This window comes from Vulpes lagopus, chromosome 8, assembly GCF_018345385.1.
Source record: "Vulpes lagopus strain Blue_001 chromosome 8, ASM1834538v1, whole genome shotgun sequence".
Classification (NCBI taxonomy): domain Eukaryota; kingdom Metazoa; phylum Chordata; class Mammalia; order Carnivora; family Canidae; genus Vulpes; species Vulpes lagopus.
This window is the reverse complement of record NC_054831.1, coordinates 123,504,642-123,530,879: the sequence shown is the minus strand read 5'-3', so window position 1 is coordinate 123,530,879 and position 26,238 is coordinate 123,504,642. Positions and strand designations below refer to the sequence as shown.

At 40.6% G+C, this 26,238-nt stretch overlaps 1 protein-coding gene across 1 annotated transcript in view; it reads left to right on the top strand.

Annotated features, from left to right (window-relative positions):
- MACO1 (macoilin 1) overlaps positions 1 to 26,238 on the top strand; it is a 59,399-nt gene that overhangs the window by 22,897 nt on the left and 10,264 nt on the right. The window contains exons 5-8 of the mRNA XM_041765051.1: positions 460 to 638; positions 1,851 to 2,352; positions 22,942 to 23,100; positions 24,474 to 24,656. Coding sequence (XP_041620985.1) covers positions 460 to 638; positions 1,851 to 2,352; positions 22,942 to 23,100; positions 24,474 to 24,656 — 1,023 coding nt within the window. The remainder of the gene's footprint in view (positions 1 to 459; positions 639 to 1,850; positions 2,353 to 22,941; positions 23,101 to 24,473; positions 24,657 to 26,238) is intronic.

Here is a 26,238-nt window from a genome sequence, read left to right as displayed (position 1 = left end):
GCTGTAATATTAAAAATGAATATGTGTGCCTTTTGGTTTTTTAACACAGTGTTTACTTATGCCCACTCATAAAATCTCTACCCTATTAGTTCTTAAAAGCATACTGATGCCCAAGTTCTAATAGTGCACAGAGTTGTTCAGTGTTAATCAGAGACATTAGCCACTATACCCAACAGTCACTGGGTTAGGTTCTTGAGTTGGCTTGAAGATTGCCAGAGTCTGGTGGGCAACGTCTTATGGTCTAGCAGTCGTGCTATTCCCTGGGGGTTTGTTCTATGTGCCAGCTGCCTCTCATTTCCATAGCAGACGTTACATATATTTATGTGTGTACTAAATGCTCTACTACCGATCATCAGCTAGAATTTATTTCTTAATTTCCATCATAGGTGCCTTAATGTGCTTTATGCATGTGTTGTTTGTGTTTAACTGGCAATTACTGCTAGAGTTTCTTCTTTCCAGCATTGGGTACCCTGTGGTGACTTTGGGCTTTGGCTTCAAAAGTTACGTAAGCTACAAAATGCGGTTGAGGAAGCAAAAGGAAGTGCAAAAAGAGAACGAATTTTACATGCAGCTTCTTCAGCAAGCTCTCCCCCCAGAGCAGCAGATGCTACAGAAGCAAGAAAAAGAGGCCGAGGAAGGTAGGTCTTTACCCTAAAGCTGTGTTGGCTCAGTAGATTAGTCATTATTTTGTCTATCAATAGAATCCCCCCCGCCACCACCCTCCCCCCAGAAAAGTTGGTAGGACTTTGGAAGATTCCCAAGGATTTTCCTGTTTTCTGGTGTTCCCCTTCAGGGCTGTTGCTTTGTTTGGTCATGAAATACAGGGTGTGGGTGTTTTGCTACCTAGTGTCTAAAGATCATGTGCTTTTAGAATGTTTATTTTATTTTATTATTTTTATATATTTTATTTTTATAGCTTATTTTGTATTTCAGTATTTTATTAAAAATATTAATTCTCTGTAGCAATGTAAATATAACTATGTGAGTTTGTAATTGAGGTAAACTAAGAACCGAAGTATAAGCAAGATCGAGAGAAACAACTGTTTTATAAGTTAAAATTATTCTGAAGAGAGCAAAGGTCCCATTCTAAATGGTTCATATAATGAATGCAATGTGGATCTTAAGGTGAACTTTTCCTAATAGGACCTCTCTATGAGCATATATCCAATACAATAGATGAATTGACAGTTCGCTTTGGTTTGAGAGTTGGAAGTTGGAGTCCTGTTTTTAGTTGGTATATACCAAAATCTTATTCTCTAGTATGGTGCAAAAATATTTCTTCAAGTAGACCTGGATAAACTGGAATGTGTAGACCTCACATAGAAAATTCTTTTTGAGTGGTCTAGTAAATGACATAACTTCTTCTTATCTCAGTGCTAGAGTCAAGGAAAGGATAGATGCCCTGTATCCTAACATCACGCTTCTCCTCTTGTTTCATTTCATTGCTCTCTTTTCAGTAAAGCTATTAACAGTCTGGTTAGCATTTTTTAAAATATGGCCTCTTAAGTGTCTGACCTACCTGGGTCCTCTCATCCCAGTGATAGATAAGTTTGATTTGACTGATATGTATGATTTAATTATAAAATCCTCATCTTATTTTCAAAGCCAAAAGTATAATGGTTTGGTGTTTATAAATGATGGTTATTTTCTAACTGTACAGCTTCTCAAATTTGTCTGGATTTGCTTCCCAAAGTTAGCATGATCTGGTGTAGTTATTGCTTCTAAATAAGTTTGCAAATTGATATGGTGAGTCTCTAAGTGTTTGTTGAATCAATCTGTGCTGTGTTTTTATACAACTAAATATTCCGGTATGGGTTTTTTTGTTTGTTGGTTTGTTTTTGGTATTGTAGCAGCCAAAGGATTGCCTGATATGGATTCCTCGATCCTTATACACCACAACGGAGGTATCCCAGCCAACAAAAAACTCTCTACAACTTTGCCAGAGATAGAATACCGAGAAAAAGGAAAAGAAAAGGACAAGGATGCCAAAAAACATAATCTTGGAATTAATAACAACAATATTCTACAACCTGTAGACTCAAAAATACAAGAAATTGAGTATATGGAAAACCATATCAATAGTAAAAGATTAAATAATGATCTTGTGGGAAGTACAGAAAATCTTTTGAAGGAGGACTCATGCACTGCTTCCTCAAAAAATTACAAAAATGCCAGTGGAGTTGTGAACTCCTCACCTCGCAGTCATAGCGCCACAAATGGGAGCATTCCTTCCTCATCTAGTAAAAATGAGAAGAAGCAAAAATGCACAAGCAAGAGCCCAAGTACACACAAGGACTTAATGGAAAACTGTATTCCGAATAACCAGCTAAGCAAACCAGATGCACTGGTAAGGTAAGTGCGTGCTGTGTCCTTACTACCACTTTCCAGTAAACCTGACTTAGGTCTTGAAAACCATACATTTCCATATGGGCCTGTAGGAATTGTCTGTGATAAGTCAACTGCGACTGTTGACTTTGTGGGATTTGACATTTTCGTGTTTATTTCACATGGCTTTGTGGGACACCTAGTGCCATTGTCCTGAAGCATTGACTCCAGCTCTTTCCAGTGTTCTGAGTAAGAGGTGACAGTGATTTCTTTGCACATTTGACCAATTTACATGTAACTTGATGCTTCCTGTGGTATTGAGAGACATATCTGTATTCCTGGTCCTTTTCTGTTTGCATAGGCAAAGTTCCTATGGCATAGACACCAAACAAAGAGTTTATGTCCTGTTCATGCACATCTCTTTGTCAGACAGGTACAGAAGGTGGGGTGTGGTTGATGTGAGAAAGTTGTCCTTACCACCTCGTGCTTGTTTTTTTATTCCACCTAGGTAAATACAATGTTAGACTTAAATTTTAATCAGAAATGTTCCTTTTCCCATCTTTAAGTAAAAGAATAACATTTTTGTATTACCTTGAGTGGCTCAGCCTTAATTTTTCTGTGTTTTTTATATTTTCTAAAATACACATATGGTTGGGGTGCCTGGGTGGCTCAGTTGGTTAAGCGTCTGCCTTTGGCTCAGGTCATGAGGTCCTGGAATCGAGCCCCACATTGGACTCTCTGCTCAGCGGGGAGCCTCCTTCTCCTTCTGCTGCCCAGCTTGCGCTCGCTCTCTCTCATTCTCTGTCAAATCAAGAAAATCTTAAAAAATAATAAAATACACATATTTTCCTTTTACCTTATATCTTTCAATTTGGAAACTGGGATCTGAACTGGACCTTTTTTATGTGTAATTCAAGAGGATAATTATAATTCCCTCCCTCCACTAAGTTATCTTATATCTCTCTTCCTTTGGCTTAATTAAGAGCAGACAATTTATTCTAGGAGGGAAGGTTTCCAGTGTTATAAATTATATGAACTAGATTATTAATTTGTCTTAATTTTCTCGCTGGCAGTTAGATTAAGGGAAATATATTTGGGTTCTACTGCTAAAGGCTCTAGAGGTTTCAGAGCCCATGGCCACTTTTAGAAGCGTACCATGCTGTTGATGCTGCCAGGCTGGCATCCACATCTGTTCATTATGACATTCTGCCCATGATGCCCTGCAGAGAAAACACTCAGCAGAGAACCCTCCTCCAGGCACCCATGGGAGAAAGGCCAATTAGTTGACCTATTTCAATGGAAATGTCCCACAAATTTACTTTATGCTATAAACAAAACGTGTGCCACGTTTTGTTTCTTTTTTAACATCCTTTCTCCTACACAATTTTAATAATAGCAGTCAAGGCAAAACAGTGTTCCTCTGTTGGGTATTGCAGAGAGAGCAGACAAGGCTCAGTCTTGTGACAGCATCTCACCTGGGCCACAGTTGCAACGCTGATCAACTGTACCACCTAATCTGCCTTTAATAAAGAATTTCAAGAACTCAGATGGCCAATTTTCCTGCACGTGGGTCCAGTGGCCCTATGTCTCATCCTGGTTGTATGCTCTTCCTGTGGACACTAACGTGTGCTCTGATGTGCCTTGATCTGGAGGGCCCCAGATATTACTCTGTTTTAGGAAACACCTGGTGTCAAAAACATAAATAGAAAATATTACATGTGAATAGTTTTATAAGCTTCTAGAGGAATATTTTTAATTTCTAATATATTCTAAAAAAATGAGATGATGTAAATATCTGACAACAGTGGAGAAATTTAAATAAAATATGATCCATCCATTTGATAGACTTTTAATACAGACATTACCAAATCATATTTTTGAGCCATATTAAACAATATAGAGAAGGGCTTATGACATAATAATGAAGAAAGAAAAGCAATTTTATCAAAAACATCTTTTGTTCCTAATTGATACAGTAAAATAATTTGAAGGGAAAGGAACTAAAATGATAACAATAGTTATTGCCCCATGATATTGTGGCTTTAATTTTTCTTTATACTTTCATGCATTTTCCAATTTTTCTAAGATGAACGACAATGGAAGTTTATAAAAAGAAGAGTATGTGAGCAAATTATTCAGCTTGGTTGTAGGAGGCCTTATCACATTTCCCTCTCTCCCTTCTTGCCTATCTCTTGTTTCCTCTTGTTTGACTTCATGTATGCTTTGATGGATATTAGTAAGACTGTAACTGATCCAAACCTGACATGTTTGAGTTGTTAGCTAGAGAGTGGGGTTGTTATCTTAAGATGGAGAGGGGCTGGATTCAGTGGCCCATAAGGCTCCTTCAGATGAAATGTACATGGACTGACCATGTGTAAGCAAGCCCTTTGCTGCTGCAGACATACCCAGGATTATGTACGGACCAGGCTGGCTGTGGGAAGAAGATTGATCTCCCACTTCCTGTTTTACAAATTTAAAAAAAAAAAAATCATTTGAAAAACCAGTACTGTATTATTAATAGTACATTAATTGCAAAACATTCTATAGTATGTGTATATCTCAATATCATGGTTGAAAACCGCTACATGTGAGGAACCAATTCTGTGACTTTGGGGGGGAAAATTCATTAGTACACTACTTTCAGAAAGAATTCTTGTAGATCGGTGTGACTGTGAAAAGGTTTGATAGCTATTCCTTAGAAGGAGAAAGCAGTCTTTCAGGTCTTTTCTCGACCCTTCCGAGCTCCATGGATCCTCTTCAGTGTGCTATAGACCACAGGTTGGCAAATGACTACACACAGGCCAAAGCTGACCCATTGCCTGTTTTTGTAAAAAGTAGTTTTATTGGAACACAGCCATGCTCATTCATTTATGTAGCATCTGTGGCTGCTTTTTTCTTTTTAAAAATTTATTTACTTGAGAGATAGAGTATGCAGGGGTGCAGGGGAAGGCAGAGGGGAGAGAGAGAGAGAGAATCTCAAGCCGATTCTTTGCTGAGCTCGGAGCCTAAAGTGGGGCTGGATCTCATGACCCTGAGATCATGACCTGAGCCAAGACCAGTAGACGGAGGTTTAACCAACTGAACCACCCAGGTGCCCCGCATCTGTGGCTGCTTTTGTGTTACTACAATGGCAGTTGACAGAGACCATATGGCCGACAAAGACGAAGATATTAACTGTTTAGCCCTGTATAGAAAAAGTATGCTGGGGAATCCCTGGGTGGCTCAGTGGTTTAGCACCTGTCTTTGGCCCAGGGCGTGATCCTGGAGGCCCGAGATTGAGTCCCATGTTGGGCTCCTGCATGGAGCCTGTGTCTCTCTCTGCCTCTCTCTCTCTGTGTGTCTCTCATTAATAAATAAATAAAATCTTTAAAAAAGAAAAAAGAAAACGAAAAGTATGCTGATAGATTGCTAAGGCTAAGGAAAGTAGGGGAGGGTGGGAACTTGGGAAAAATGTAGCCTGTAGGATCCTTCCAGGAAGAGTTCAGGAACTTGTGAAAGCCAGTCCAAAGTCCTCTCTTCGTTTGAAAAATACATCTTACAAAATGACCTGATTTCTGCCAGCTTGATTTTTGAACTCTTTACCCAAGATATTTAGAAACAGATGTGCAGTGTGGGTAGCCAAAATATTTTTAATTTTGACCTGAGAAAAATTCTAGATAAAAACAGAAAAAAGAATGAGAAAGATCAGTTATTTTACTAAGTGCTGTGGCCATAGCGTTTGTGTGGGCTTTGTGTCCAGCTTTTTTCACTTAAATTATATTGAGGGGTGCCTGGGTGGTGCAGTTGGTTGGTTAAGCATTCAACTCTTGCTTCTGGCTCAAGTTGTGATCTCACAGCACTCATTGCAGAGTCTGCTTCAGATTCTTTCTCCCTCCTTCTCCACCCCTCCTTGCTCATGCTCCCTCTCTCAAAGAAATAAAGAAAATCTTTTTAAAAATTATATCGAAATCATTTTGTCAACCTAGCCTAACCCTTCTTTTCTCTGAATGTGGAATATTCCATGGCAGGTGTGTGAGATCACTGAGTAGTCACTCTAAGATGGGGCAGGTCAGGGTGACACCTGAGCTGCTTTCCTGCAATTTCAGGGCCTGCAAGCAGAAGAGGCTACCGTTCTGTTTGCACTTGGCTCAAAGCTCCCTCTCAAATATAGCCAAAGACTAGAGGTGTTCCTTCTTGGTGATTGTTATTTATTTCAGTATCCTGGTCAAGAAAGAGAATTTGGAACTGACTACAAAATGTGAAGTGATCCTTATTCCCTTCTTTTTAAGATTTTATTTATTTATTTATTCATGAGAGATAGAGAGGTAGAGACATAGGCAGAAGGAGAACCAGGCTTCTTGCAGGGAGCCTGATGTGGGACTCGATCCCCGAACCCTGGAATCATGCCCTGAGCCAAAGGCAGACGCTCAACTGCTGAGCCACCCAGATGTCCAAGATCTATATTCCGTAGAAATGTTGAAGCAGAAGTCTCTTCCTGGTTCATTTCTAGTCTACTCTTTGTTTGGTACCCAAGACAGAAGATTCATCTTTTTTTTATATATAATTTTTTTTTTAAGTTTGGGTTGTTTTTTTTTTTTTTTTTTTTTTTTTTTTTTTTAATGATAGGTCCACAGTGAGAGAGAGAGGCAGAGACATAGGCAGAGGGAGAAGCAGGCTCCATGCACCGGGAGCCCGATGTGGGATTCAATCCCGGGTCTCCAGGATCGCGCCCTGGGCCAAAGGCAGGCGCTAAACCGCTGCGCCACCCAGGGATCCCCTTTATATATAATTTTTAATGCTTGTTCTTAATAAGATATCACCTTTGACTTTAAGTTAGGTGAATAGTATCTGGTATGAAGATTCACAAAGGGAAAATATGCCTAACAAATATGCATTTTAACAAAACTGAGTAGAATTTAGAATGGTGATTATTTTTTTGGAACTGGAAGAGTTCTCAGAGGCACCTAGACCAGCCTCCCCAACTCTGTCTTTTTATCAATGAAGTAAATGAGCCCTGGAAGATTATATAGTCTAGGTGATTAAGCTACAGCGGCAGTGCCAGGACCAGACCAAAGTTTCTTGACTTCTGCTTTTTTTTGTTCTAACCATGCTGCTTTAAAAAGATATATCAATCTGCTTTATTTTTCTCTTTATATTTTTGTTTTTGTGTTTTTGTTTGTTTTAAAGGTGTATACAACTAAAGCTGGCTCAAGAATTGGCACCAGACCTAGATTTTTAAGCTCTCGTGGCTAAAATCTATAGAAGAAATGCTTAGAACTTCAGAATTCATTTATTATTAATTCATGAATTATTCAGAATTCATTCATTTTCTTTTTTATAGAGATGCTGTTCTAAGTGTTTTTAAAATTATTGCTCTTGCCCAAAGACATGAGGGTGTACTTAATCTCTGAACATAAAGGGGCCATCATCCACTCAACCCTTGAAAGCTTATAAGGTCTCTGAGACTTCATCTCTGATGGGACTAGCTTGGGAGTTACTCTGGTTCAGACAGCCCAGAACCACCCACCATGGAATTTGCCCTTTTGGGAGGAATAATTCTGGAATAGGCTTCACTTGTCACCTGCAGATCTAAGAGTCCTGAACTGGAAGACTTGAGACCAGGGATGTAACCATCAATTTACCCTGAGGCAAGGCCACCAGTGACAGCTTGGAAGGCCTGGAATCCTGGGGTTTGGGCATTGTTATGATAGTAAGTTCTGGAGAAAGTTTGAAGCAGGGGAGCCAGGGAGAGCCTTTTCTTCAGGGAAACACTGAAATCTGGGGAAAGCTATACTTTTGAATACTCTTTCATTCCTTTAAATGTATTTTTAAGCACACCAAAATGTAATTACTTACACCTTATTTCGTTCATATAATTTTGCTTATTTGGAGACTTGAAATCGGGAATGGTAGGGGGAAGGTAGAGGAGAAAATGTTTATCAGGATTTTTCAGATAATCTCTAAGCACGTCATAGTCCTGACTCAGAGAGAGAGGAGGGGAGGAGAGGGATAGAAAAGGACTTTAAGAAATTCTGACTCATTCATTTATACTGAGGAGATTGAACATTCATGTCCGGGGACTGACTAATATTACCAGACCTAGATCTTAGAGAAATATTTTTGGAGCATATGGATTGATAACAACATATTTTATTTAAAAGGCTATATAATGTTCTAGTCCATCAATGAGTATATAGAGTATTGTGGGTTTTTTTTACAGGCTGTGATGTGTTTGTGACTCTTTACTTTCTGGTTTAAGCTGGTGGATGAGCAGAATGTCATTGCTCTTCATTCTAATTTCTAACCCATATAAACTATATTTGTATTTATGATTCTAGGTTGTTGGTTTTTTTTTTAAAATTTTTATTTATTTTTTCATGAGAACATAGAGAGATAGGCAGAGACTCAGACAGAAGAAGAAGTGGGCTCCATGCAGGGAGCCTGACGTGGGACTCCATCCTGGGTCTCCAGGATCTTGCCCTGGGCCGAAGGTGGCGCTGAACCACTGAGCCACCGGAGCTGCCCTGGATTCTAGGTTTTTCTTAAAAAGAGGGACAAAAGTAACCAGAGTTAAAAACAACCAGTTTTCCCATTTGACTGAGCTTGCTGGTGGCAGAGATTGCCCAAATGTGGTTTGACTAGCAGTTCACAGTTTTCTGTATTTCTGAATTTAATCTTATCTTCCAAATACCATCATTTGAGATTGTTGTATAACCCCTGCCTTATATAAGCCTCCCTAGTACGATCTTTCTCACTGGGAAAAAACAATAGAAGATAGTTTTTTGTTTATTTTTAAAGATTTTATTTATTTGAGAGATAGAGAGCAGGAGTCGGGGAGAGAGGCAGATTGAGAAGCAGGACCCTGGGATCACAACCTGAGCTGAAGGTAGATGCTTAACTGACTGGGCCACCCAGGCACCCCAACGATAGGAGACAGTTTGTAGTACTTCCTGTTTTTCATTTCCCCACATTTCAAGTTGTCTATGCACAACTAAACATTATATATCCTTTGAAAAGAAAGGGCCACATTTTTGGTTACTGATCTTTAATAATCCGTGAATTCAGTATGACTTGGTGTGAATAACTAAAAAAGACCTGTGTGAAGACAGAATCCAAGAAACTCCTATTTTGTCATCTCAGAGAAGCTTTTCAAAGCAACAAGAAAAATTAAGGGCAAATGCTATATACCAGAAGAACAAAGAGACACCAGTTCTTACAACTGTCCCATCTTTCCTGTCCCTTGTAGGAGGCTATCTAGGTACTTGCCCATCTCAGGTTAGGAATAAGTGGGGCTGGCTCCTAGCTCCAGGGGCAGGGGAAGGGCAAGGAACTTGCTGGTGCCAAGTTGCAATAGAAAGTGGGAAAGAAGATTCGGTGCATGGAACTCAAGATTGTAGACACAAAGTGAGAGTACAGTCTAAAGTTGAGACCTGACTATCATGAAGAAACAAGATAGAGCAGTCACTTCAGGAGGTAGAGCTGATGAGCATTCCTGCCTGGGACAGGTGCTTCCTAGGAATGGCATTTTTATGGACTATTCCAGCCCTCCCCCAAGGCCTGAAGAGTGGGGAATCACAGTGGTGTGAGTGGGAAAGGTTACAAAGGATTCTCTTGGAAGATGGAAACTTATCCTAAAAGAAAGATTTTCAGCTAAGTTCTCAGGTACACAGAAAATTATTTGAAACAGTTCATTGTAGTTGATTATAGGGGATATTTACTTTCTATATTGCCTATTTCTATATAGTTTGAATTTTTACACAGGCTTGTTATACCATAATAGAATGTAAGCTCAGTAAGGTCTGAGATCTCTTTTTCTCTTATCTGCCTTGGTACACAGAGTAGATACTCAACAAATGCTTGTCAACAAGCATTTGAGTGTTACCTTTGTGTAGGGAAAAAATTAGAAAGAGAGGGGGAAGAAAAAGATGAGCCTCATAAGTGCAGTACAGTGTAGTTCAAAGTTGAGTTGCAGTGCTGAGGCTTTTGAAGTTAGGAAAGCTAAATGTTACGTCAGACCAGGCCAAGCACCAGTGTCCAGTGTCCCACTATTTGTTGCTCTTGAGTAGGTTGTTAACAATCTTATTTCTAAAACATAGGGTACTTTCCACTCTAAGCCCTTTCCCTTGGTATTTCCTAGGAAGTTTTGAAATTTAGTACTCTGTGAATACCATTTTATTTTTTATAAAAAGTTTATTTTATTATTATTATTATTATTATTATTATTATTATTATTATTATTATTAGAGTGAGGGGAGTGGGAGGGCAGACAGAGAGAGAGAGAATCTCCAGCAGACCTCCCACTGAGTATAGAGCCCCACACGCTCTCACGACTCTGAGACCATGACCTGAGCCAAAATTGAGAGACGGGTGCTTAAGCAACTGAGCCACACAGGTGCCCCATACTATTTTCTAAGGTTCTGCAGGAGGTTCAAGAATTTCTGGAAGTTATAAGGTGCAAGGGGGAAAACTCTGAGGGACTGCTCTCAGAAAGGCCATTTGCTTTAGCAGTGGATTAGTTGGGCTTCAGGGACAGGGAATCTAGGCACAATCCACACCTCAGCCAAGAACTTGGAAGAAATCTGTTTGCTTGTCTTACTCCTCTATCCTGGTGAGTCTGGCCCTCTCTCTCCCCACCCCCCAGCCCTGGCAATTCATTCTCCTTGTCTTTGTGGTAGCTGGAGAGGGAGCTCAGATCCCAAGGTTCTGCTCAAAGTAAATCCCCCAGGTTAGAGTGTGTGGACTGTTTGTGTATCATCTCTGGTGCTAGAGGGAGAATGGTGCCTTTGGTTGTTCTCGTTTGCGTTCGAATAGAGTTTGCTCTGTGTCTGGAATAGTTTGTGGAAGAAAATCTGACCTTGGGAGACAGGGATTGGGCTTTGGGGCTTTACCTTGGCTGCTTCCCTTGCGTGTGCCACCTACACGCGCAGTGTTGAGAAACTGGGGCTACAGCATGACTTGCCTGATACCTTCCCCAGTGAGTGCAGAGCCCACCTTCCTGCTTCTGCAGGTACATGCGGTAACTTAAATGTAACAGTATCATTCTTAGTTAGAATGAAGATTATGAAAACTGGCCAGTAGTTAGAGGTTCCAACTAGAATAAATTTGTTGGGGGATCCCTGGGTGGCTCAGCGGTTTAGCGCCTGCCTTAGGCTCAGGGTGTGATTCTGGAGACCTAGGATCAAGTCCCACATCCGGCTCCCTGCATGGAGCTTGCTTCTCCCTCTGCCTGTGTCTCTGCCTCTCTTTCTCTCTCTCTCTCATGAATAGATGGGCAAAATCTTTGAAAAAAAAAATAGAATAAATTTGTTGAATATAGCTCTATCAAATTATCTGGAAATTTTTAAGTGGAAAAAATAAATAGTAGAGCCATAGTTCTATTTAGTATGTTTAGCATATTTGTTTTCTGTCTCTGTGGAAAAATGTTTTTGATTCATGTTTGTGGAGCATTGCTTCTTAGCAGACATAATTTATTGCCATTTCTGCCATACTCACAATATTTATGGTACTATAGTTGGTACCTATTATGGTACCTATGGTTGGTTCTGTTTATATTAATTCACAATATAGTTTGAGTTTATTTTAACCATTGTAGTGATTTAAAACTATAATATTCTGAGATATAAGAAGCATAATTTTATACTTAAACAGTATAATACTTATTTATTTATTATTATAAATAATAAGTTATGAAATAAAACAAATTATTTGGGGCAGGGAGTCCACGTTAGAAACATTTTTTATGTTGAGTGCTAAAGAGTTTATTCTAACAAAACAGGGATTTCTAGTTAGACAATTGGAAAGTTTCCTCCCTAGAACTTAGAAGGAACTACTATAAAACTTAGTGTTAAATTCTGAGTCAGTACCCCTGCTGGCACATAATGAATGGAGATTTCCAGCTCAGGGGATTAGCGGTGGATTCCCTGAAGGGGAGGTACTCCAAGGAAAAGGAACTATATTCTTTAAATGTTACTCACGCTATCATTTAGAAACTAGCTATTTGAATCCTTGACAGCCAATGTGGGCATACTTCGGTCTTTGCAAATCTCTGAGACCTTTTTTTCTAGCCAGCTGGGACTCTTAGGACTAGAGCAAGTTTTGGTTTCTCTTTTATGGGAAGAATGACAGCTCCTCTCTCATGAGGTGCGTTTCATCTCTCTTGGTAGAGTGTTGTAACAGACGGGGAAAAAGAAACACAGATTAATGAACTGGAAAAGACTGTTGCCCTTATAACCTAAAGCTGATGTTACAGAGGCGGCCTACAGGAGTGGGACAGGACACAGGCAGGAGGGGACAGGCTGGCATGGGGGCAGGGGGTACCATCATTTGCATTCACTACCACACCTGGCCCCTGGGAGTCTGGGAGCACATACCCTTCCAATGGGACAGCCGATCGTTACCTTGGGGAATGGCAGGCCTAGTGTTGCTAAATTTTCTGAGATTTTGAAGAGATGCCAAAGATAGATATCTAAGTCTCCCAGTTATAAAGTCAAGGAGGGTCAAACAAAACATGTTTCTGGGCCAGATTGGCTTACCAGTTTGGAACCTCTGCACTTGACCCTTCCTGTTATTCTTGCATTTTGTTCCCTCCCACCCCCGGCCCCACCAATCAAAACTTGACTCCTATAGGAAGGACTTTTCTAACAGGGAATATCCGGTAAATCCCATGAACTAATCTGCCACATGTTAAAGGGACCTTTTTGCCTTCTCCTTTCCTCCAGTTCATGGCATTCCGGAAAACACACACCTGTTGACAATGTCTCCCCCGACCCCCACTGCAAAGACCACCCCTTTTATAGTTGAATGATCACACCTGACTGTGAGGCTTTCAGAACATTTAGACGAAGGGACAGCCAGCCTTTTTGTGATAAGAAGAGTGGTTTGGGTCTCTGGTGTTCCTCAAACCATACAGTCCAGAGAGCTGCTTAGCCCTCCTATGCCTAGGCCTGGTGACTTCCACTCCAAGATGTTCCTCTACTGTGCTCTTGGAGCATAAAATACACCAGAATTCAGGACCTGATGCTGGTTCTTCAGACTTCACAGCCAACTGGTTTAGAATCTGACCTCCCAGCACCATCCCTTATGATATGTGTCTACTGTGAAGCCTGATGTCAGAACAATGTCTGTTTTTTCCTTTCCAGAGGGAGCTAGATCAGGGCAATAAATTATAGCTCTGGAGTCTAGATTTAGAAAAACTATTGTTTTAAAAAGAAAAACTATCGTTTTGATAGGAACTGATGAATGGGAAGTAGTTAATGTAGATTTAGGAAGTGAGGCATTCTCTACTCCAGAAAGTTAAATTCCCCCTTTTTTGGAGCAACCTAAAAAGTTATAAAGTAAAAGAGTTGGACTTTCCCTAAGGCTTTCAGATTATTCTGAAACTGACCTATGACATGGGCAAATCTAAGAGTAACAGTGAACATTGAAAAGCCATAGAAAGATTAACAGCCTCCGCTTTTATTTTTTTTAAGTTTTTATTTAAATTCTAGTTAACATACAGTGTAATACTCATTTCAGGTGTACAATATCAACACATCATACAAGATCCTGTGCTTATCATAACTTGTACACTCCTTGATCCCCATCACCTACTTAGCCCGTCCCCACACCCCCTTCCGTCTAGTAACGATCAGTTTGTTCTGTTATAGTTAGGAGTCTGATTCTTGACTTGCCCCTCTCTTTTTTCCCCTTTTTGCTTATTTGTTTTATTTCTTAAATCCCACATATGAGTGAAATCATATGGAACTGGTCTTTCTCTGACTTATTTTGCTTAGCAGAATACTGTCTTGCTCCATCCATGTGGTTGCAAATGGCAAGATTTCATTCTTTTTGTGGCTGAGTAATATTCCATTGTGCACATATATACCACATCTTTATCTATTCATCAATTGATGGACACGTGGGCTGTTTCCATAATTTGGCTATTGTAGATAATGCTGCTGTAAACATCAGGATGCATGTATCCCTTTGAATTAGTTTTTTTTATTCTTTGGGTAAATACCTTAGTGGTGCAATTGCTGGATTGTAGAGTACTGTTTTTAACTTTTGAGGTCCATACTGTTTTCCAGAGTGGCTGTACCAGTTTGCATTCCCACCAACAGTGCAAGAGGGTTCCCTTTCTCAACATCCTTGCCAATACCTATTGTTTCTTGTGTTTCAATTTTAGCCATTCCTCCTTTTACAAATGGAGCTCATACTATGTCTAATGTTTTGTAACTTGTGTTTTTCACTGACTATATCATGAGCATTCTCCCGTGTCATCAAAACTCTTCAATAATGGTTTCTTTCTTTTTCAAAAAAATTTTATTTATTTATTCTAAATAAGAGAGAGGCAGAGACATATAGGCAGAGGGAGAAGCAGGCTCCCTGTGGGAAGCCTGATGTGGGACTCAGTCTCAGGATCCCGGGATCATGCTCTGAGCCAAAGGCAGATGCTCATCCCTTCCTGCCGCTCAAATGCCCCTCCACAGTGGTTTCTTAATGGTTGCATGTCAGTCAGACACATGAATATACAATTTAGTTAGCCAGTCTTCTGTTGAATAAGTGTTTCTGATTTCTTTCTTATTAGCAATAATGCTGCAACACTTTTACATAAATCTTTGTGTGTGTCTCCAATTCTCTGAATTAATGTCAGGGAATGCGATGCTGCATCAACACAAAAAAATATGTTTAAAGCTTTTGATATAAACTATCAAATCTGACCACATCCTTTAAGGACCTTATTAAAAAATACTAGTTGTAGCACTTGTAGCTTTATTCTTGAAGGGTTTCAAGAAGTCAGTTTCCCTATTTCCCTATATGACCAGTTATGTGATTGCTCATAGGACTCCTTTTCTCTTGTTGCATTTTGATGAAAATGAATGTGTTTACCTTTTGTGTTTGACAAAGTAGAGAGTAGAGACATAGGGTACTTTATAATATGGTTTTACTTAGTAATCATCAAGTTGTTGCTTATTTTTGGATATTTGTGCCTGGTAAGCAATTGTAGTACCACAGTGAGACCCGAGGCAACTTCATTTCACTGTTGTCAAAGATGTGGTCTGTAAAACATGCTGGAGCAGCTTCAAGTTAGTGTAGGCCTGGGGTGCCTGAGTGGCTCAGTCGTTAAGCATATGCCTTTGGCGCAGGTCATGAGACCAGGATCCTGGAATTGAGCCCCACATCAGGTTCCCTGCTCAGCAGGGAGTCTGCTTCTCCCTCTGCCCTTCTCCCACCCCACCCTCCACTTGTGCTCCCTCTCTCTCAAATAAATAAATAAAATATTTATTTAAAAATAAGTAATATAGGCCTTACTGAAGATGGGATGCATTCAAGTTTTTGTGTACATGTCCCATGCTGCCTGTCCTGTCAATGAGAATGACCTGGAAAGCAGGAGGGGAAGGAGTTGGTGGAGAGGATAAATACTATTTCTTTTGGAGACAGAGCTTTAATGTAGGAGTTCCGTGTTCTGCATAGACAGCTCTGTGGTCCTAAACAAGTCTTGTCTTGTATGATTAATGTGTACCAGGGGATCTCCTAATGGAATTAGGTCCTTACTAAGACCAAGCAGTTGCTCTTTATTCATTCTTTTCAAGTACACCTGCCTTCTTGATAAGCAGATACCCATTTACCCCTGTCTCCTTCAGCCACTATTAAACTAAAAATCTGATGGTCTGCTGTAGGTAGACCTGACCCTGTTCTGAGCACTGAGGAGATGGACGCAGAGTGAGGGTTAGAAACAGTGGTCTATAAGGATTGGAAGAAACTTTAGAAATACTAGTTCCAGCTTCTAATTTTATAGCACAGACAGTCCCTGGCCTCAAAGAATGTATGGTCTTTGTAGAAATGAGATACACACACAGGAAAAGATTAAAAACCAAAACAAATTTAAAAACAGCCCAGGGCAATGGTTTAATGCCAAACAAGAAGCACCAACAGTAAGGGCTTTCAGATTTCAGAGGGAGAGAGAACTTTGGGTCCTGGAGATCAGTACCTCATGCTGGAGAGTTTGTTTAATTTTTGTTTTTATTTTTTTAACTGGACCCTAAAGAGTGAGATTTCAAAATTGGAGGCCATTTCTCCCCATGGGGTTGTATAATTAAAGGCAGAAGATGTCTGGAAACAAGGAGTAGGTAATTTTGGCTGGTGCAGCAGGTTTGTTAGAAGCACCCATCTTTCAGTCACTTAGCTGTATAATTTGGAGATGATCTCCTGAAGCCCCTTTTCTTTTTTTTTTTTTTTTTAAGATTTTATTTATTTATTCATGAGACACACACACACACACACACACACACAGAGGCAGAGACATAGGCAGAGGGAGAAGCAGGCTCCATGCAGGGAGCCTGACGTGGGACTCGATCCAGGGACTCCAGGATCACGCCCTGGGCTGAAGGCGGCGCTAAACCACTGAGCCACCTGGGCTGCCCTGAAGCCCCTTTTCTTACACAGCAAACAACATTGTAAGTTGTATTTTTTTTATTAAAGTATAGTTGAAAAAAAAAAAAGTATAGTTGACATAATATTGAATTAGCCTCAGGTGTATTACATAGTGATTCAACAATTTTATATATTTTATGAAACAACACAGTGATATGTGTATCGTGATATTATTGACTACATCCCCTATGCTGTACTTTTTATCCCCATGACTTATTTATTTTATAACTGTAAGCACGTACCTCTTAATCCCCTCCATGTATTTCACCCTCCCTTTCCACTTTGGCAACCACCAGTTTGTTCTCTGTATTATAAGTCTGTTTCTTTCTTTTTTGTTTTATTTGTTTGTTTGTTCATTTGTTTTTTTAGATTCCACATATAAGTGAAATCATATGGTATTTGTCTTTCTCTGTCTGGCTTATTTCACTTAGCTTAAATACCTTCTAGGTCTATCCACGTTGTCGCAAATGGCAAGATCTCATTCTCTTTTTTATGACTTCAATATTCCATTGTGTTTATATACCACCACATCTTTATCCATTCATCTATCGATAGACACTTAGGCTGCTTCCATATCTTGGCTATTGTAAATAATGCTGTAGTAAACATAGGTTGCATAGATATTTTCAAAATACTCTTTTTGTTTTCTTCAGGTGAATACACAGAAGTGGAATTACTGGATTGTATGACACTTCCATTGTTAGTTTTTTGAGGAGCCTCTGTACTGTTTTCCAGAGTAGCTGCACCAGTTGACATTCCCACCAGCTGTGCATGAGGTTTCCTCTTTCTCTACATCTTCGCTGGCACTTGTTATTTCCAGTTCTGTGCTGTCTTATGGAGTCTGTAGCCTCTCTGTCACTAACTAGCTCTTTAGAGTTCAGAGATAACCAGCAGAGCAAGACTCCTCGTCTTCCTGATGGTGTCAAATCAGCAGCCCTAGAAATATACACTTAGGTAGTTTTCTGGAGTGGGCATAAAGTGTGACTCATAGAGTATTTGGGGAACTTAGTCATCCCAAGGTGAAGTCCTATATCAAAAAAGATCTGCTTTTTTGCAGGCAGGACTTACTTCCTAGGGAAATTTACTGCCTCAAAGACTTAAAGTTCTCTGAGCTGTCAGTCAAGCCTCATAAAGCCTCAGGGTTTATAGAACCCTTAAGTTATTGGCAGTATCCACTGGAGACTTTTACACCTTCAATGAAGTCATAGTGCTGTGGGCTGTAATTCAAGTAATTTACAGAAGATAAGGATTACAAACATTTAGGCACAAATATCTCCCTACCTTTTCAGATACTTAAAAACAATACCCCTTTCAACTAAAAGCTGACACTTGAATACTGTACTTTGTTATACAACCAGGTATACTTCAAGATACTCAGAGATATTTTTCCTACTTAGCTTGCCTGGAAAACTAATGTTTGAGCTTCATTCTTTTGGTCAGCTAGGAAGTTACCCCTTATTAAAATGTAAATCTTTCCTCTTAATATTAAATAATTATCAAGCATTCATATTATAACTTACTCTAGTTGAATGGGATAAGGGAGAAGATGAGCTAGAGTTAAGGTTTGGAGCAGGAAGAGGGATCCTCACCTTGGTACTTAGTTGGGCTTTGAAGGCTGCCTGCCCCTCTGAGTGATGACCCCACCTACTGCTGTGTGTGAGGTAGTCTGCTGGGAAGTCAGAGGTCATTTACAGGTTGCAAGTTGGCTGCTGTCTTTTAAAATTATTAATAAAAGTGGCTAGGAAAGGTGTCTATACCAAATAGGTAACATTTGGGGTTAGTTAGAACCTTGGCTTATCTAACTGGGCACAAATGGACATATTTATTAGACACACAGACTCTAGCTTTGCCATATCTGTATCCAAAGTGTTAACACCATTGGGCAGACTTTATAAGGGTGAAAACTGGTGCTAGAGGAGCTGGGCTAGTAGGAAGTACGTTTACTTCCTGCCTGAGCCTTATCAAAGTTTGTTAAGATCTGTCTGGCCCGATTTCTTTTCTTTTCTTTTTTTGGGGATGAGATTGCAGTTCTTCTGGAGTCAAGTTCCCTTTTATACCTTAATCTTTTGTATAAGGAAGAGAGTAGGATTTAGCTCTGATAAAAGGGGCCTGAGCTTGTGGATGCATTTTCAATCGTCCTTTCTTTTGATCCCTATTTACAGAAATCAGTTTTTAAGGTTATAAACTGTTACTTCTGCCTCATTTTCTTCCTGACCACTCACTTCTAATTCAGATTATAGCTATTGACATTTTCATAAAACCCCATGAATACATGTGAAGATTTTGCATTAACCTCTAACACCACTTAATCAGGACCTCTTCATGCTTAACACCAATAAATTATACATCTGCATTTTATCTAGGAAGTATTGACCTTCAGCACCAAAGGGTTAAGTATTCCATTAAGATAAGTAGTAGTTATTTGTCTAATAAATGTCCCTGGCACTTTGACTGGCTTGATTCAATACAATTTACTAATTCACATAATTCTTTTAAAACTCATGTTCATTTTTCTTTTGAGCATATGCAAAAATTGAGATATATTATAGAAAAAAGGATTGTATAGTGCATCCATACAATGGTATATTATGCAGCAGTTAAATTGTTTATGAAAATTTTCTAGGGGCTCCTGGCTGGCTCAGTCTCAGTAAGTAGAGCACACAGCTCTTGATCTCAGGGTTGTGAGTTCAAGCCCCCCCCACACACACACACTGGGCAAGAGCCTACTTAAAAACAAAACAAAACAAAAGTACCTGATGGTGTGGAAAGGTGTGTACAAATGCAAACTGCATATATGGTACTCTCTCACCAGTAATAAAAAATAATGACATGTATGAAGAAAGAGAAAGAAGACATGTGCAGAATGGAAGTAAACCAAATGTGAACAGTGAGTGCTTCTGTCTAGATGAGAAGATTAAGAATTACCAACATTTTTATTCTGTATTTTTACTTTTCTGTTATTGTATGCAGTTTTTAATCTTGACTGGGTGTCACTTTTGCAATAAAAAATTCATAAGGGATCGTAATTCATTTTACCTTAGTAAAGATTTAAAATATAGTGAACATGCAGGGTTAAATTAATGCTTTCTCTGAGAGACCATGCAAAATTTCCCCTCAGACGTTTTTAAAATTCCTGAGTTTTCCATTTAGCACTTTAAGTTATCTTGTATGTCACCATACATACAGTGTTCCTACACATCGGGGTTTATTAAACTGGGAATGCTTGGTGTTAGCTCACAGGTTTGCACAGCTATTTGGAGAACAGCGATTCAAAAATTAATAGTTATGAAAATCCTGAAGCATTTTAATTTTACTTCTGGTCTTGTGAAATTAGGTTATTTTATTTTAAAAATAATCTTTTTATTGAAGTATAACACACATTCACAAAAGGGCACAATCTTACAAATTTTCATAACCCTGGTAACTATGCTGTTTTATTTTTGTTGTATTGTCTTTGACAAAATTTCCTAATTCTACCTAAGAAAATATATTTTTGTTCAGGGTTCTGTGGTCTCTAGAAGTTACACTCAAGATATTTTCTACTTTTTGTTCTTGTAATGGCATTAACTCTGGGTTTTTACATTTTTCAAAGAGCTCTACATTTTCATTAAGAATATTGCTGTTTTTCTTAGTTCAGGGTAGGAAAATTGGCCTTCACAGATTAAAGATACAAAATAATAACTGCAAGAGTGTTGACATCTAGCCTCTGCAGATTTTATTTTTCTTTCATTCCCAACTGTGGCAGTGCTTTGCCCCAGTCTGCTAGTTCTGTGGAACTTGATTCCTGTGCCTCTGCATATGATACAGCTTAGGTTGCTAATCTGAAGAAGCAGATCAGCAGCCGGCGGTAAGTGTGTCAGGCCTAGAAATCCTAGACTGAGCTGTGAGGAACTTTAGAAGTCCTTAGCCTACAATGGGGAAACTGAGTCCTGGAAGGTTACATGCCTTGCCCAGGGTCGCAGACTTGGCACCAGAGCTGGATCTAGAATCCTGATCCTCAGCCCCATTAGTAAACTCCTCAGCCCCATTAGTAAACCAGGCTAAGCCCCCTATTCTCATCTTAAAACTCACCGTTTCTACTAAAAATGCAATCCTCAGACTGTGAAATCGACTTCTCCAGAAAGACAAATAACCTGACACGTTTTCCAGCCAAACTTCTTAATGGGGATAACCTGACAGCATCGACCTGTTTTGGAAAACATCCCTTGGGTTACTTCGGGTGAATGAGGGATGGTGTGGGGATGGCATAAATGCCAGTCTGTAATTGTTTAGAGCAGTTCTGGGAGTACATTCAACTGGAATAACCCTGGCAATAGGGAAAGTGTGGCGTGATGTTGACTTGTGACCCTTCCCTGGGGAGTGAGCTATGTCAGGAGACCCAGCACTGCTTCTAGAATACCGGGTCTCTAGTGTTCCTGAGTACTGGACAGGCTACTGTGCCTAAGAAATGACCATCGATGTTTCATGACCTTTTATTTTTGAGATTTTATTTGAGTTGATCAAAGGTAGATAGAAAATCAAAGAGCAGCTTTGTTTACTAAGGGAGGCCAGACAACATATATTTAGTAAGTGTTGATCACTGTGGTGGGCTCTGGGGACTTAGTGCTTCAGAAAACATGTCTGTAAGGACTTAGTCTATGGGGCTGCCGTTCCAAGGAGAGGTCATCACTGCCCTCTAGAAGTCTCGGTTCTGTTGGCGTGGTGGATTTGCGACTTGCACCAGGGTCCCATCAGAGCACACGGACTTCTGCCTGCCTTCTGGTTTGTCGGGAAACATACTTTCTCCGTCCGGCCCGTAGCCATCCTTGGCCTGACCTTCAGGGCCGGTCTCCACAGTCCCATCCACCAGACCATTCTGCCCTCTTCTGGCTCTCTTCCCAGAGCACAAGGCGGAGGAACAGAGGCCGGGCTGATTGTTCCGTCCCCAAATATCTGTGGCTGCCCGCCCTTTGGAGCTTCGGAGCATGCTTTCCCCTTGTTGAGAATGTCCCTTCCTCCCCTTCTACTTCTCCAAATCCTGCCTGGCCTTTGAGGCCCAACCTGATTCCCCTTTCTTGTTGTCCGGGCTCCTGTGGCGCTTCTCCCACTCCCCCCTGCCATGGGTGCCATAGCCACGGCTCGGCCTGCCAGAGGAGGGAGCAGGCTCTGGGGCCTGTGTGACCAGGGGCTGGAGCCTTTCCTGGGTCTAGACGTCTTCACCTGTAAGAATGGGAGTGATAAATCACCCCCAGCCCACAGTCATGCAAACTCCGTGAGTTCATACCATCGAGGCCTGTGGAGCGGTGCATGGCACAGAAGTTCTCCTTGAGTGCCAGTTGTTATTCCTCCTCACGCATATTTAAGCCAGCCTGCCTCGTGCTGCCGTCTGACCACTGCAAGTTGCCATTTGTTGGCCCCTCGTGAAGTTACAGAGCCCTGTCCTGAAGAGAGTCTGGATTTTATACTTTCTGTTGACCCTTTTTTAGTCCTACACGTGCATATGATCGTTCCCCAAAATCTACCGCTGAAAACAAAGCTGTTACTGTAGTAAAAGAAGGTAGAGGTTAAGGAACTAAAGAGAAAAGATAGGCTTCAGTCCACAGATGGAGTTTTCTGACAATTCTCAGAGTGTGTCATCCGTTCCTGTTTGCAATGTGGTTGAGTTGGATGAGCTGCTTCTGTCACAGTCACCAGAAGTGTGAACATCATTTAGCAAGGATGCTAGCAGGTTCAGAGGTTGTCTTAGACACTTCTTCCCTGGGCCTGTGGTGGAAGGGAATCAAAGATGGTTAAGTCTGGCCTATCAGAACATCTCAGAGCAGGTGGGGCATGAGCTGACTATTACTAATAAATCTCCCTTGCCGAAGAGCATAGGAAATTCACCGTGTGTGTGTGTGTGTGTGTGTGTGTGTGTGTGTGTGTGTGTGTGTCAGGGAGGATCCAGGCCTTCCCCACCCTCTCTCTGCCTTCCCCTGCTCCTTTATTAGCAGCCCAGGAATTCACAAGCACCTCAACGTTTGGAGGAAATCAGGTTACTCTCTGATGGTGGGAAGAGGTGGGGACCCAGGCAGAAAGGAGCACTCAGCAAAAAACCACTTGCACACAGGAGTCCCTGGTGTTGGCAGGAGCTGCCAGAGGGGTCTCCTGCCCTCCGCCAGGGACGCCTGGGACTTCAGCTGGGGTCTCCTGCAGAGCCCTGTCGGGGGTACCCTTTCCCTGATGAAAACGCCTCACTTCTTCTCCTAGGCTGGAACAAGACATTAAAAAGTTAAAGGCTGACCTGCAGGCCAGCAGACAAGTGGAACAGGAGCTCCGCAGCCAGATCAGCTCCCTCTCCAGCACCGAGCGAGGGATCCGCTCCGAAATGGGCCAGCTCCGACAGGAGAATGAGCTGCTGCAGAACAAGTATGTGCGCCTTTTGGGCAGGCCTTTGGTCGTGAGCCAGGCGCCCCACTGTTTCTGTGGTTTCCAGCGATTGGAGCAAACGATTTGTGATGACAAAGGAACCTGGCAGAGGCGGTTTCAAATGAAATGTTTAAAATATTTAATATAGTACCACATAGTCAACATGCCATACAATCTAGAGAAACTTAACTGCATCTCAACAGAACAGTTGATTAATATTATCATCCTTCTTTAATTTAATAACTTCTTCTCTTTGTTTAAAATAGCCATTGAGCTTTGTGATAATATAAGTAAAATTCACAAGAAGTCATTCTGCCACAATTTGAAAATCTTGCTCCTTTGAATGAAAGTTTCCAGAGAAACAGACTCTATTTACTTTTATTTCTGGAACTAAAAAAATGACATTGAACTTTGATTTTATTTGAAGAGGCAAACAAAAAGCCAGCGCTTCTGTGTGAATTTGTTTATGCTTCCCATTGATTCATCCTGGAATTACTTCTTGACTCAATATTGATCTGTCCTTTTTTTTTTTTTTTTTTAATCTCTCAGCAATGTGAGTCTGGGGTAGCAATTACTATTATAGGCTCTGGGCTTTCCCCATTGAAAGGCGAGTTCTTTAAAATCCTTGAGGAACATAACTCAAAAGCTAGAGCATCATAAGCACATAACTGCTCCATTGCTTCTGACCTATATATGCAATGACTCTTGTGCTGCTCATAGAGAACATCTTACCTTACACTGATATACCGAGATGAACTCCCTTTGTATTGCTATGTAAAGCTAGGGGTAGGAGGAGGCAGGGCAGGGAATACGGGTGAAATTTCTATCTGAAATTAAGCACCCTATGACTCTAACTCCAGGATCTATTTTAGGATACTTTGAGAAAACATCTCACAGCTGGGAAGGAAAAGCTGCAGTAGGCCTGCAGCATAATTATATTCAGGCAAAGAAGATCCTTTCCTCTCCTACCCTTTACCTCAGCTTCAGTGGGACTGGTTCCGCCAGTAGTTCTTTGATCAACTAAAGTTCTTTCAAGGTTCTTTGGGGCAGGAGAAGTAGTTCTACGGCTCTCTTTCCCTCTGATAGAAACTTGTTCTATTCTTTTTTTCTGAATTGCCTTCTATAGATCACTTACCATAATAGGGCAAAGGCTAGGTCTTGTTCTGTATCTTATTAGGCAGCTTGTTTGTTGGTATTTAGGAATTGTTAAAGAATAATGAGAAGAAAAAAAAAAGAATAATAGTGTGTTTTTCTCGGGCACTCTGGGAGCTGACATTCATGATTTGCTGTTCAAAAGAGGAACCATGTTTCTCCAGCGTTTCTAGTGGGCATTTCTAATGACGAAACTCTGTATGATAATCATTTCCATATAGATTACATAATGCTGTGCAAATGAAGCAAAAAGACAAGCAAAATATCAGCCAGTTGGAGAAAAAGCTAAAAGCTGAGCAAGAAGCCCGCAGTTTTGTAGAAAAGCAATTAATGGAGGAGAAAAAAAGGAAGAAGTTGGAAGAAGCTACTGCTGCCCGGGCCGTTGCATTTGCTGCCGCATCTAGGTATGTCTGCTCCCCCACCCCGGCACTGCATCAGAGGGGGGCCTGCCTTGTGCCAAGACAGGTACGGGAGTGTGAGGCCTCGGGCAGGGTTTGACTAGGACCATCTCACACGGATAGGTTGCTACCAAGTACTGTTTCATGAGCTGGCTAAGCCCCATCTGTGCAACCTGTGCTGCCTTGTAACAGCTTCATCCCTCAGTGACCTCATCTAAAAAGAGGGATGAGGGCATCACTGTGCCTCCCACACCTGAGAGGCAAAGTGCTGCTCTTAAAAGAGTTTCCAGTCACTTTCTGTATGGCCAGTAACTACTAAATACTTGGAGAGATTCCAGTCTGGAATTTTATTCCCTTTATGGAACTGTCATTACTCTCTACTCTCAGGTGTATGTGTTTCTGAAGTTTTTATCTTAAAATAGAAGAAAGGAAAAATCTTGGTTGTCCAAGTACTTTGTATTGACTGGCTGCTCCCATCTTTGTTGGGTATCAGCAAACCGTGACATGAGCTGGAAAAGATGAAAAAAATAAGTAAGTCACTATTAGATATCATTGAATTTGTGGAGTGATGAGAATCGGGGACTATTTCTATACCATTTAAAAGTATGCGAGTATTCCAGAAACTGAATTCCAGGAAGGAGAGAAGATCCTTAAGAGCCTTTGGCGGCACGGGTCATTTTTACTTCACTTTATCACTTTCTCTTTCCTTTCTTTTTTTTGACAAGTGAAGTCCATCTGTGTGGTGGGGGTCAGTTATAAGTTTATAGTTGCAGAGTACGGATAAATTATTATTTGTTTCATTTAAAATTTTTATCATAATTTGTATCTATATGATATAATTCTGTAATTCTTCCTTAAATCTTTCTTTTTTGTATGTGGCATGTTAAAAGCCTTGCTTTGGGTTCTGGCATTTGTGGAACTGATGGATCATCATTTCACATTTAAGGAAATAATAGCCATAGAGACCTCTTTCCACCTAAATGGTCCTACCTCCCCCAGAAGACTCTGTTGTGCAGATGGCTGAGCTCACTGGGCCCATCAGCATCTATACAGACTCACAAGACACTTTGCCAGCCTGCCTAGGGTGTGGGGGTTTTGTTCATTTGTTTAAAGATTTGTAAGCATAGGCTTCTGAAAAAAGCACACGTTTCTGAAGCATTTACGCTTGCAGGAGTTTTTCTGAACTGTCATCTGTTGTGGTTTATGCCAGCTGAATTTATCCAGCACCTCCTACCCTGAGAAAAAGTCCACCAAGGAGGATATGACAGTTCCTGAACCATATTGTTCAGTATCTTATGCCTGAGAATCAGTAAATTGGTTTCAGTCTCTTTCCTGATTGTCTTTGGCTTCCAGTCAAGTTTGTTTGGGTCTTATCCTTAGATGGTCCTCCTCTGCTGTCACTTAGGCAGAGGCTGTTTTTATTCTCAAGTAAATCTCAAGGTGCAAGTCTCTCATTGGACCTTCCTTTTTGGTAGACAGAGGACACCTACTTTCTCCATCTGGCTGTTTCTGAAACCTAGACGGTTAGGTTTGGACTGGCCATTGCGATCATATTTTTTTTTAGTTTGTCCTTATTACAGCCGTGAGA